Source organism: Macaca thibetana, chromosome 1 (genome assembly GCF_024542745.1).
Source record: "Macaca thibetana thibetana isolate TM-01 chromosome 1, ASM2454274v1, whole genome shotgun sequence".
Classification (NCBI taxonomy): Eukaryota; Metazoa; Chordata; class Mammalia; order Primates; family Cercopithecidae; genus Macaca; species Macaca thibetana.
This window is the reverse complement of record NC_065578.1, coordinates 107,425,373-107,439,470: the sequence shown is the minus strand read 5'-3', so window position 1 is coordinate 107,439,470 and position 14,098 is coordinate 107,425,373. Positions and strand designations below refer to the sequence as shown.

The 14,098-nt window shown below is 42.2% G+C and overlaps 1 protein-coding gene across 1 annotated transcript in view; it reads left to right on the top strand.

Moving 5' to 3' along the window:
- Positions 1 to 11,982: 11,982 nt before the first annotated feature.
- Positions 11,983 to 14,098, top strand: part of LOC126929676 (calcium-binding mitochondrial carrier protein SCaMC-1) — a 55,791-nt gene continuing 53,675 nt past the window's right edge. Inside the window, exon 1 of the mRNA XM_050746263.1 lies at positions 11,983 to 13,503. Coding sequence (XP_050602220.1) covers positions 13,321 to 13,503 — 183 coding nt within the window. The 5' untranslated portion in view covers positions 11,983 to 13,320. The remainder of the gene's footprint in view (positions 13,504 to 14,098) is intronic.

Sequence of the window (14,098 nt, the reverse complement as noted above, 5' to 3'; positions counted from 1 at the left end):
ACAACATCAAATAAGCTCAGTGCCCATTACATACATTGCATCTTGCCAGTGCTTATTTGAAATGTCTCCTACACAAATAGGAAGAAATGTGAGTATTACGGGAATTTGGTTTATTCTTTGTTCACCCTTTCTTTTACACATTTGGCCCCAAAATAAGCAGAAGGAAGGTATTCCAGAGGGAATTTTTGGGACGAATGCCAGCATAATCTTACCTTGTGATTCTGTCTGGTTAAGGATGGATCATATGCTATGCACCTAGTATACAATTCCCTTTTCCCTTAGTGACCTTTGTGGGTATGGAATAATCACTGCTTCCACTCACCTTTGCAGCCGTCTTCATGCCAGCTTTCTAACCCATTCTCCGTGATGCTAGCAGCATCAGAGACAGCATCACAAGTGGAGAGATTGCAGGAAGGTAAATTATCTGCTGTAACTTTGTTGAGGGAAGTCACGGACCCTGAATGTAGGGACCTGCTGAAGCCATGACAGAAGAACATACATTGTGAAGATTTCATGGACACTTATCACTTCCCCAGTCAATACCCTTGTGATTTCCTATGCCTGTTTTTTACTTTAATCTCTTAATCCCATCATCTTCATAAGCTGAGGAGGATGTATGTCACCTCAGGACCCTGTGATGATTGCATCAACTGCACAAATTATTTGTAGAGTATGTGTGTTTGCACAATATGAAATCTGGGCACCTTGAAAAAAGAACAGGATACCAGCAATGTTCAGGGAACAAGGGAGATAAGACTTTAAACTCTGACTGTCAGTGAACCAGACGGAACAGAGCCATATTTCTTTTCTTTCACAAACAAATATCGCTGAATTCTTTTTCTCAGCAAGTAACATCCCTGAGAAAGAGAATGCGCCCTGAGGGTAGGTCTGTAAATGGCCCCCTTGGAGACGGCCATCTTTTAAGGTCAAAGCCGAAGGGATGAAATAAGCCCCGTCTCCTGTAGCACACCCAGGCTCATTAGGATGAGGAAATTCCCACCTAATAAATTTTGGTCAGACAGGTTGTCTGCTCTCAAACCCTGTCTCCTGATAAGATGTTATCAATGACAATGCATGCCTGAAACTTCATTAGCAATTTTAATATCGCCCCATCCTGTGGTCCTGTGATCTTGCCCTGCCTCCATTTGCTTTGTGATATTTTATTACCTTGTGAAGCATGTGATCTCTGTGACCCACACCCTATTCGTACACTCCCTCCCCTTTTAAAAATTGTTAATGAAAACTTGCTGGTTTTACGGCTCAGGGAGGATCACGGAACCTGCGGACATGTGATGTCTCCCCCGGACATCCAGCTTTAAAATTTCTCTCTCTCGTACTCTTTCCCTTTATTTCTCAAACCAGCTGACACTTAGGGAAATAGAAAAGAACCCACGTTAACTATCGGGGGCAGGTTCCCCTGATAAACTTCAGTCATGGCCATGAAACTAGGCAACAACGGCGGGTATTCCATCAGTCTAGCATCACTTTGACCACTTTTGCTGTAGTGCACTGCTGGTCTGATACAGTATTATAGGTTGGTTTTGTTTAGATCACACAGAGGCAGTTTGCAGGGGAAAATATATCACAGGCAAACCTGAGGAGTGGTACAATCTGAGGAAGTTAGGGAGGGCTTTTTAAAGGGCATTAGAAGTTTGTACAATAAGAAAAATTAATTGACAAAAAAGTTGCAAGCACACTTTAAGGAATGCCTATATACGTTCACCCAGAGATTCCATCCACGTTTCACACCAAATGTCCCAACAACTTATTACACTTACTTGTCAGATTTCTTCAGTTTCTTCAACTCAGAACAACACAGTCATTCCTGATCTTTGGGGACTTTACATATCTGAAGGTTACAGGCTGGTTATTCTGTAAAATATCCTCAAGTTTGTTTTCTCTGATGTTTCCTCATGATTCGATTCATGTTATGCATTTTGTTGGGACTATCACAGAAATGATATTCTCTCTATCACATGACCCAGGATCTTCTTTCCTGTTACTGGTGATGTTAAATTTGGTCATTTGAGTAAGCAAGTATTTGCTAAGCTTCTTCACTATAAATTCTTTATTCCATTTGTAATGTATAATATTTTATTGAGACAGTTTGAAACAAGGTAAATATCACACTTCTTATTCAACTCTTACCCACTGAATGTTTGCAATTTTTGATGTTTTTTGCCTGAATTAATTACTTTTACCATGATGATCACCAGATGGTGATATCCTAATTCCATCATTCCACTAACATTTATTAGTTGGCATTCAACTTTAGAGAAGAAATTTCTTTTATCCCCTTTGTATGACATCTATGTGGATTGATGATTCCTGTTTCATCTACTGTGATATAATCTGCTAACATTATTTATTTTGATGTGCAAATTGTCTTAGGTTTTTCCAGGGAGAGCCCCTTGGAGCTGACTCTGTGTCCTTTCGACACTACTCCATTCTTTGAGCACTTACTATCTGGTGAAACAAGATGTTCTGGGCTTATTTTGCACCTTTGTTCTCCCTATCCTGGAATCAGCTATTTCTCCAAGGGTCCCTAGTTTCTTTCAGAGAGTGATATTTAGAAAGAAAGATCTGGGTACTGGATGTGCTCATTGCTACTAGGCCCTGTCAGTGGACAGAGGTAGAAAATATATGTATGTAAGTGTGTACATACATACATACACATTACACACATACACACACATCCCTTTATATTTCTACATCTACAAATATTTAAAACCATGATCTCACACCAAAACTACTAATTATAATACAACACTATGGGATTCATTCTATCTTAACTCTTTTCATATTTGTAACTCACTTCTCTGACTTAGCTCTCAATATCCTCACCATATTTATTTGCTCAATCCCCTTGTTTATAACCAATCCCTCAGCCTTATTAGGCTGTTGCCCTTCTCAGCCCTGAGTTCTGACTCTAGTTGAGCAGCTTTTCTCATTCGAGCCTGCCTAATGACTTTAATCTGATGAGGAAGGAAGGAAGAAGGAAGGAAGGAAGGAAGGAAGGAAAAAAGAAAGGAGTAAGGAAGGAAGAAGGAAGGAAGAAAGGAAGGAAGGAAAGTAGGGATGTGGGGGCTTTATACATAAAAAATAAGTGTAAAATATCAATTCAAGTTCCATGATTATTGATTCTTGGAAGTACATTTTTTAATTTTAGATATATCAATCTTTAGGACATAATTTAAATTCTGAAAATCTAGAAACAGTCTTAGTATAGTCTTTTTAATCATTTCAAAATGCTGAGGTATGTGGTTTTTAAGGCAGTTTGAATTTAACACAACTATGTTGAAATGAGAAGTATTTACATATTTTAGTGATGATGGCAATTTTCCGGTAACTAAGAGCCACATTTTTGTGGTTGAGAATTGCTTGCATTTATTTTGGAGGATGGAATGGGGTTAGTAGATAGGCAGAGTAAGAGATGGAATGTGTTTTACCTGGAATTCCATTTCCTAAATGAATTGGAAAACCTGATGGAATTTCCAATTAGCTTAATGTGATGTAAGTGAGCCAAAACTTAAAATGATTGTTTCACTAAAGACTACTAGGACACCCAAATTCAAAATTTATTGCACCATAAAATTATCCTTCTAGAGATCTTTTGTGGGGCAAGATGACTGAATAGGAACAGCTCTGGTCTCCCAGCAAGACCAACACAGAAGGCGGGTGATTTCTGAATTACCACTGAGGTACCCGGCTCATCTCATTGGGATTGGTTAGACGGTGCAGCACACGGAGGGCTAGCAGAAGCAGGGTGGGGTGTCGCCTCACCTGGGAAGTGCAAGGGGCGGGAGAACTCCTTTGCCTAGCCAAGGGAAGCCTTGAGGGATTGTGCCCTGAGGGACAGTGCTATCCCGCCCAGATACTATGCTTTTCCCACGGTCTTCAAAACCTACACATCAGGAGATTCCCTGGGGTGTCTACACGCCAGGGCCTGGGTTTGAAGCACAAAACTAGGCGACCATTTGGGCAGGCACCCAAGCTAGCTGCAGGAGTTTATTTTCATAACCCAGTGGCACCTGGAACACCAGTGAGACCGAACCGTTTCCTCCCCTGGAAAGGGGGCTGAAGCCAGGGAGTCAGTGGTCTTACTCAACAGATCCCACTTCCAAGCAGCCCTGCAAGCTAAGAACCACTGGCTTGAAATTCTCACTGCAAGCACAGTTCTCTGAAGTCAACCTGGAACTCGAGCTTGTTGCGGGGAGGGGTGTCCACCATTACTGAGGCTTGAGTAGGCAATTTTCTCCTCACAGTGTAAACAAAGCCACCAGGCAGTTTGAACTGGGCGGAGCCCACCAGAGTGCGGCAAAGCAGCTGTAGCGAGACTGCCTTTCTAGATTCCTCCTCTCTGGGCAGGGCATCTCTGAAAGAAAGGCAGGAGCTCCCGTCAAGGGCTTATAGATAAAACTCCCATCTCCCTGGGACAGAGCACTTGGGGGAAGGGGCAGCTGCGGGCGCAGCTTCAGCAGACTGAAACATCCCTGCCTGCCAGCTCTGAGGAGAGCAGCAGGTCTCCCAGCACAGCGCTGGAGCTCTGCTAAGGAACAGACTGCCTTCCCAAGTGAGTCTCTGACCCCCATGCCTCCTAACGGGGAGACAACTCCCACTAGGGGTCGACAGACACCTCACAGAGAAGAGTTCCGGCTGTCATCTGGCAGGTGCCCCTCTGGGATGGAACTTCCAGAGGAAGGAACAGGCAGTAAATCTTTGTTGTTCTGCAGCCTCTGCTGGGGATACCCAGGGAAACAGGGTCTGGAATGGACCTACAGCAAACTCCAGCAGACCTGCAGAAGAGGGGCCTGTTAGAAGGCAAACTAACAAACAGAAAGCAAAAACATCAACATCAACAAAAAGGAAGCCCATGCGAAAACACCATCCAAGGTCACCAACATCAAAGATCAAAGGTGGATAAATCCATGAAGATGAGGAAAAAATCAGCACAAAAATGCTGAAAATTTGAAAAACCAGAATGCCTCTTCTCCCCAAAAGGATCACAACTCCTCTCCAACAAGGGAACAAAACTGTATGGAGAATGAGTTTAACGAACTGACAGAAGTAGACTTCAGAAGGTGGATAATAACAAACTCCTCCGAGCTGAAGGATCATGTTCTAACCCAATGCAAAGAAGCTAAGAACCATGATAAAAGGTTACAGGAACTGCTAACTAGAATAACCAGTTTAGAGAAGAACATAAATGACCTGATGGAGCTGAAAAACACAGCACGAGAACTTCATGAAGCATACACAAGTATCAATAGCTGAACTGATCAAGCAGAAGAAAGGATATCAGAGATTGAAGATCAACTTAAGTAAATAAAGTGTGAACACAAGACTAGAGAAAAAAGAAAGAAAAGAAATGAACAAAACCTCCAAAAAATATGGGACTATGTGAAAAGACCAAACCTACATTTGATTGGTGTACCTGAAAGTGATTAAGAGAATGGAACCATTTGGAAAACAAGACTTGAGGATATTATCCAGAAGAACTTCCCAAAACTAGAAAGAGAGGCCAACATTCAAATTCAGGAAATAAAGAGAACACCACTAAGACACTCCTCAAGAAGAGCAACCCCAAGACACATAATTGTCAGATTCACCAAGGTTGAAATGAAGGAAAAAATGTTATGGGCAGCGAAAGAGAAAGGTAAGGTTACCCACAAAGGGAAGCCCATCAGACTAACAGTGGATCTCTCTGCAGATACCCCACAAGCCTGAAGAATATGGGGGCCAATATTCAACATTCTTAAAGAAAATAATTTTCAACCCAGAATTTCATATACAGCCAAACTAAGCTTCATAAGCAAAGGAGAAATAAAATCCTTTACAGACAAGCAAATGCAGAGGGATTTTTGTCACCAGCAGGCCTGCCTTACAAGAGTTCCTGAAGGAATCACTAAATATGGAAAGGAAAAACTGGTACCAGCCACAGCAAAAACATACCAAAATGTGAAGACCATTGACACTATGAAGAAACTGCATCAAATAATTTGCAAAATAACCAGCTAGCATCATAACGACCAAATTCACAAATAACAAATAACAAATAAGATCAAATTCACAAATAACAATATTAACCTTAAATGTAAATAGGCTAAATGCCCCAATTAAAAGACACAGAGTGACAAATTGGATAAAGATTCAAGACCCATAGGTGTGCAGTTTTCAGGAGACCCTTCTCACGTGCAAAGACACACATGGGCTCAAAATAATGAGATGGAGGCATATTTACAAAGAAAATTGAAAGAAAAAAAAAGCAGAGGTTGCAACCCCAGTCTCTGATAAAACAAACTTTAAACCAGCAAAGATCAAAAAAGACAAAGAAGGGCATTACATAATGGTAAAGGGATCAATGCAACAGGAAGAGCTAACTATCCTAAATACATATGCACCCAATACAGAAGCACACAGATTCATAAAGCAACTTCTTAGAGACCTACAAAAAGACTCAGACTCCCACACAATAATAGTGGGAGACTTTAACACCCCACTGGCAATACTAGACCAATCAATGAGACCGAAAATTAGCAAGGATATTCAGGACTTGAACTCATCTCCTGACCAAGCAGACCTAATAGACATCTACGGAACTCTCCACCCCAAATCAACAGAATATACATTCTTCTCAGCACCACACAGCACTTATCTAAAATTGACCATATAATTGGAAGTAAAAGACTCCTCGCCAAATGCAAAAGAATGGAAATCATAAAAACAGTCTCTCAGACCACAGTGCAAATTGAAACTCAGGATTAAGAAACTCACTCAAAATCTTACAACTACATGGAAACTGAACAACCTGCTCCTGAATGACTCCTGGGTAAATAACGAAATTGAAGCAGAAATAAATAACATCTTTGAAACCAGTGAGAACGAAGACACAACGTACCAGAATCTCTGGGACACAGCTACAGCAGTGTTTAGAGGAAAATTTATAACACTAAATGCCCCCATGAGAAAGGGGGAAAGATCTAAAATCGACACCCTAACTTCACAATTAAAAGAACTAGAGAAGCAACAGCAAACAAATTCAAAAGCTAACAGAAGACAAGAAATAACCAAGATCAGAGCAGGACTGAAGGAGATAGAGACATGAAAAACCCTTCAAAAAATCAATGAATCCAGGAGCTGGTTTTTTGAGAAGATTAACAAAATAGATAGACTGCTAGCCAGACTAAGAAAGAAGAAAAGAAAGAAGAATCAAATAGACACAATAAAAATGATAAAGGGGACATTACCACTGATCCCACAGAAGTACAAACTACCATCAGAGAATACTATAAACACCTCCAGGCAAAGTAACTAAAAAATGTAGAAGAAATGGGTAAATTCCTGGACCCATACACCCTTCCAAGACTAAGCCAGGAAGAAGTCGATTTCCTGAATACCACCAATAACAAGTTCTGAAATTGAGGCAGTAACTAATAGCCTACCAACTAAAAAAAAAGCACAGAACCAGATGGATTCACAACCTAATTCTACCAGAGGTAGAAAGAGGAGCTGGTAGCATTCCTTCTGACACTATTCCAAACAATAGAAAAAAAGAGACTCCTCTCTAACTAATTTTATGAGGCCAGCATCATACTGATACCAAAACCTGGCAGAGACACAACACAGAAATGGGCCAATATCCCTGATGAACATCAATGCAAAACTCCTCAATAAAATACTGGCAGACTGAATCCAGCAGCACATCAAAAAGCTTATTCACCATGATCAAGTTGGCTTCATCCCTGGGATGCAAGGCTGGTTCCACATACAGAAATCAGTAAATGTGATTCATCACATAAACAGAACCAATGACAAAAACCACCTGATTATTTCAATAGATGCAGAAAAGGCCTTCGATAAAATTCAACGCCCCATTCATGCTAAAAACTCTCAAAACACTAGGTATTGATGAAACGTATCTCAAAATAATAAGAGCTATTTATGACAAACCCACAGTCAATATCATACTGAATGGGCAAAAGCTGGAAGCATTCCCTTTGACAACTGGCACAAGACAAGGATGCCCTCTCTCACCACTCCTATTCAACGTAGTATTGGAAGTTCTGGCCAGGGCAATCAGGCAAGAGAAATAAATGAAGGGTATTCAAATAGGAAGAGAGGAAGTCAAATTGTTTCTGTTTGCAGATGACATGATTGCATATTTAGAAAACCCCATTGTCTCAGCCCAGAAACTCCTTAAGCTGATAAGCAACTTTAAGCAAAGCCTCAGGTTACAAAGTCAATGCGCAAAAATCACTAGCATTTCTATACACCAATAAGAAACAGAGAGTCAAACCATGAGTGAACTCCCATTCACAATTGCTACCAAGAGAATAACAAACCTAGGAATGCAATTTACAAGGGATGTGAAAGATCTCTTCAAGGAGAACTACATGAATGCTCAAGGAAATAAGAGGACACAAATAAACGGAAAAACATTCCATGCTCATGGATAGGAAGAATCAATATCATGAAAATGGCCATACTGCCCGAAGTAATTTATAGATTCAATGCTAATCCCATCAAGTTACCATTGACTTTCTTCACAGAATTAGAAAAAAACTATTTTAAATTTGACATGGAAACAAAAAAGAGGCCGTATAGCCAAGAAAATCTTAAGCAAAAAGAGAAAAGCTGGAGGCATCACTCTAACTGACTTTTAACTATACTATGAGGCTACAGTAACCAAAACAGCATGGTACTGGTACCAAAACAGATATATAGACCAATGGAACAGAACAGAGGCCACAGAAATAATGCCACACATCTACAACCATCTGATCTTTGACAAACCTGACAAAAGCAATGGGGAAAGGATTCCCTATTTAATAGATGGTGTTGGGAAAATTGGCTAGCCATAGGAAGAAAATTGAAACCGGACCCCTTCCTTACACCTTATATAAAAATTAACTCAAGATGGATTAAAGACTTAAACATAAGACCTAAAACTGTAAAAACCCTAGAAGAAAACCTAGGCAATGCCATTCAGGACATAGGCAAGGGCAAAGGCTTCATGACTGAAAAACCAAAAGCACCAAAAACAACAAAAGCCAAAATTGACAAATGGGATCTAATTAAACTAAAGAGTTTCTGCACAGCAAAAGAAACTATCATCAGAGTGAACAAGCAACCTACAGAACGCGAGAAAATTTTTACAATCTATCCATCTGACAAAGGGCCATATCCAGAATCTACAAGGAACTTAAACAAATTTACAAGAAAAAAAACAACCCCATCAAAAAGTGGGCAAAAGATATGAACAGACACTTCTCAAAAGAAGACATTTATGTGGCCAACAAACATATGAAGAAAATCTCATCATCACTGGTCATTAGAGAAATGCAAATCAAAGCCACAATGAGATACCATCTCACACCAGTCAGAATGGTGAACTTTAAAAAGTCAGGAAACAACAGATGCTGGAGAGGATGTGGGGAAATAGGAACACTTTTACACTGTTGGTGGGAATGTAAATTAGTTCCACCATTGTGGAAGGCAGTGTGGCGATTCCTCAAGGATCTAGAACCAGAAATACCATTTGACCCACCAATCCCATTACTGGGTATATATCCAAAGGGTTATAAATCATTCACATGCACATGTACATTTATTGTACCACTATTCACAATAGCAAAGACTTGGACCCAACCCAAATGCCCATCAATGATAGACTGCATAAAGAAAATGTGGCACATATACACCATGTAATACTATGGAGCCATAAAAAAGAATGAGTTCATGTCCTTTGCAGGCACATGGATGAAGTTGGAAACCATCATTCTCAGCAAACTAGCACAAGAACAGAAAACCAAACACTGCATGTTCTCACTCATAGGAGGGCATTGACCAATAACACATGGACAGGGAGGAGAACATCACAAACCGGGGCCTGTTGGGGTTGGGGAGGGGAGGGATAGCACTAGGAGAAATACCTAATGTAGGTGATGGGTTGATGGGTGCAGCAAACCACCATGGCACATTTATACTTATGTAACAAACCTGTACATTCTGCACATGTATCCCAGAACTTAAAGTACAATGAAAAAAAAAGTAGCATCCTTCCAGTAATGGTTATGGCTTTACACTGAACCAATCAAATTCTGTTACACAGCCTATGCTGTGATTACTCAAATTTGAGGGAGCAATGACCAGGATCTTTTTTTCCTTTTTGAATATTCTTGAAGGATTTTGAAATAGAATTGCTCCTTGTGGAGAGGCAGATTCTTTGGTCTTATTAGCACTACACAATAAGTAAGTGATTCAGTGCATAGAAGGGAGAAATGTGTTTACCAACTAAAACTAGCCGAATCTAGAATGATTATTAAAAGATTCCAAAGTAGGTGCTGAAAGAGGTCTTCAAGGACTGAAACTGGTCAAGTCTGAAGGTTATTCCAGTGGAAAATGGTAGTACATGAGAAGGCTAGAAGTTGGGGACAATAGAAGTAGCTAAATTGGGCTGAACCCTAGACTTTTGTTCTGACCAAGGAAATGAATTAAGGAAGTGTGAATTCTGGGTTTCTACTACTGGCCTCTAGGAACCACTGGTCTTTGGGAATTGCCAGCAGAAGTAAGCAGGGATGCCTTCTTTCGCCCAGATATTTAAATATCCGTGTAAAGATTTCTTCTCTTATGCAGGAAGTTGCTAGTGTTAAATTACACCTTTTATCTTCATGGTATTATCTCAATTCATTGCAGACATAGTTGTGTAAAATACAGTAAAAATGCAATACTAGAAAATTGAAATTAAAAAGACAAGTTTTATTATTAGATATAACAAAAAAAATTACTCTATCAAATTGCTATAAAATTTCTATATCCTTCCTCTCAATGTCTGACTCGTTGCAGACAGGTAACAGGTTGCACTTCGAGTGGTTTGTTTCATACTAGCAGTGCTTCTCTAACTTTATGAAATGCTCATCCAGGGTTCTTGTATAAGTGCAATTCTTATTTAGTGGGCTTGGGCAGGCCTGAGATTATTTCTGACAAGCTCCCAAGTGACACTGATGCTGCTGATCTGTGGCCCACACTTCATAAACTCTTTGATTTTCACAGTAACACTGATGTGACACCAATGCTGCTGGCGTGTGGCCCATACTTCATAACTATTCATAAACCGTTTTGATTTTCACACTGATCTTTTGAAAATTCTTGTTCCATTTTACTCATGTTTAAGTCAGATTTATTGAGATATCCCAGAATAAATTAACCCATGTTAGTATGCAGCTCTGCTGGCACACACATACGGTTGTGTAACCACTGCCACCATAATAAGCAAGATGTAAAATAGTTCCATCACCCCCACAAGCCTTCTGATGCTCTTTTGTCATCAATTCCCCTCCCCCAAGTCCCAGGCCCTGGTAACTACTGATTTGCTTTTTGTCCCTATAGTTTTGCCTTTTCCAGAATGTCATTGTTGACAGGTATCAGTAATTCATTCCTTTTTATTGCTAATTACTATCTCACTGTATAAATGCAACACAGGTTGTTTACCAGTTCACCCATTAAAGAACATTTTGTTTCTGAGCTTGACAGTTATGAATAGAACTGCTATAAACACTCAAGGGAAAGTTTCGGTGTGACGATAATTTTCTCAGAAAATATGTTGACAGGTAATGTTTCTAAGTATTACTTTTTTAAAAAAGTAAAATAGCCTGTAGCCCCAGGTACTCAGGAGGCTGAGGCAGGAGAATCACTTGAACCCAGGAGGCGGAGGTTGCAGTGAGCTGAGATTGCACCACAGCACTCCAGCCTGGGAGACAGAGCGAGACTGTCTCAAAAAAAAAAAGTAAAATGAAAGCATGTAAGTGTGAGATGACTAATTCAAGCAACCGCTCTTCATGTACAGAATATTCACAGCAGGGATTAAAAGAGGTTTTCAAGGACAGATAGAAAATTTGTTGAAGTCTGAAGGCAGTTCCAAAGGAAAGCGATGATTCTTAGTAAGATTGGAAGTTGGAAGTAATATAAAAAGAGAAATCAGTTTCAAGATGACTTTACTAAGCAGGCAGCCCTTAACTTACAAATTCTAGATTCATATATGTCTTAAACATACAAAATGATATAAAGGGAGGTAAGCTCAGGGTCTGAGCTCCTGGCTGTTGGAACAACTGATTTCTGTGTAATGATTCAGAAGATGTAAGACAGCCTAATTTACAAGTACAGAGGTGTCTTCTTTCCTGCGAACAGCAGTACAACAATAGTTTCTCTTAAGCAACTGTGAATGAACAGAATTATTACAATTAACCAGATCTCATTGGATGGGCGCCTTAGATAATTAAGACCATTCACACATAATATACAACCTTGTTGTGAAGGCAGATATTTACATTCTCATTTTACTGATGAGAGACTACCTGGAGAGGCTATGTCACATCTGAAGGATTGGGTACTTTCTCTGTTGAGTCCAATGTTCCTTCCGTTATTCCATGCTAGGCAGTAACAAGTTCTGTCTTGCCTGAGTAATAAGCTCCAAACCTCGGAACCGCACCCATCTTGAGAAGGAGGAGGGCGCTGTTTTTTCTGATAAGCGCAGCTGGCACACACTCTGTACGTTTAATCACGGCAAATCGTAGCTAAGCTGTCTACCAAACTAGTCCCTCTTTTTCCCATTGCCCACGTAGATGGCTGTTGGTCTTTTCTGCAACAAATCCAGGAGTTTCTCCTTTTTGTTTTTATAATTGCTCCAATAGAAGCTTTCGGATTTAACTCTCCGCTTTTTAAAGCAGAATCGCCATCCCAGGTGCGCTACCACGAAAAAGTTAGACATCCATGAGAGACAATGCCCTCCATGGCCCACTTTCCAGGCAGAGAGAAGCGGCTCTGGGCGGACCGCCTAGGCTCTGGCCCGAGGGGGTCTTTAGGTGGAGTAACCGGTCTTCAAGACCCGGCTCCCAAACCACTGACGCGCTGACGCTGCAGCCCTAGACCTTCTGGGGTCCTCCTCCTCGGACCCGCACTGCTGACGGCGGGACTGGCAACTGCGCGGAGATCGACCCCGGGCCCGCACAGCCCCTCCCGAGATCCACCTCGCAGCTCCCTCACTTCCTGCCCTCCGGAGGCGGGCCCTGCCAGTGCCGCGGAGGCCAGCGCGGCGAGCTCCTCCTCAGCAGCGGCGGGACGGCCACACCCTGCGCGTCGCGCGGGCTCGGGTGAGGTCTCCGCTCCTGCGCCCTGCGCGCTGCAGCCGCACACCAGACGGCGCCCCAAACGCTGTTGAGCCGCACGTCCGGCCCAGCCTGGCCTCGCGCTGGTCCCAGTCGCGCCCCGCAGCCCTCGATCTCCCGTGACTTCCTCGGCCAGGCCGCCCGCGCCTCTGCGACCATGTTGCGCTGGCTGCGGGGCTTCGTGCTGCCCACCGCGGCCTGCCAGGAAGCGGAGCCACCGACGCGCTACGAGACTCTCTTCCAGGCGCTGGACCGCAATGGGGACGGAGTGGTGGACATCGGCGAGCTGCAGGAGGGTCTCAGGCACCTGGGCATCCCCCTGGGCCAGGACGCCGAGGAGGTGGGTCGCCGCCGGGGCGCCGCCTGAGCGCAGGGAGGGCTGCGGGCGCTGGGGACGCTGCGAGGACCGAGGAGGGCGGCGGCCCGAGGCGTTGCCAGGAGGAAGGAGGAACTGTGGCGCCCAGCGCTCCGGTGGCTTCAGAAACTCGGGCATGGGGCCGCGACCGGCGACCCCGGTAACAGAAGTGGGTCATAATACAAAAGGCTACTGGTATTTGTCCAGATAAAATGAGTGTTGTGGACACTGTGGCCCACGGGCACTGTTAAATTTTTAAGACCCTTTTGTCCTGAATCCATCCCAGGTTCTTTGTTTTTTTTGTTTTGTTTTGTTTTAATACCTTGCAAACATGTAATCATTTTTAGCCGTCAGAATTAAGTGTGTCCCAGGTTCTGTAAAAAGGCGCACACCTTCGATCTCTTCGAAGCTGCTTTGTTATACCAGCTATATGTGTTGTCTACTGTTTCAAAACTGTTTGAAAAAGAATCGCATGTTTCCCCCACTTCCTGTTGAGAAGGAATGGCGACATTCCATTGTTTAAGACATTTCTAGGTTAGTGCCCTAGGTACAGAAATTGATCTGAAGGGTTAACCTGCGG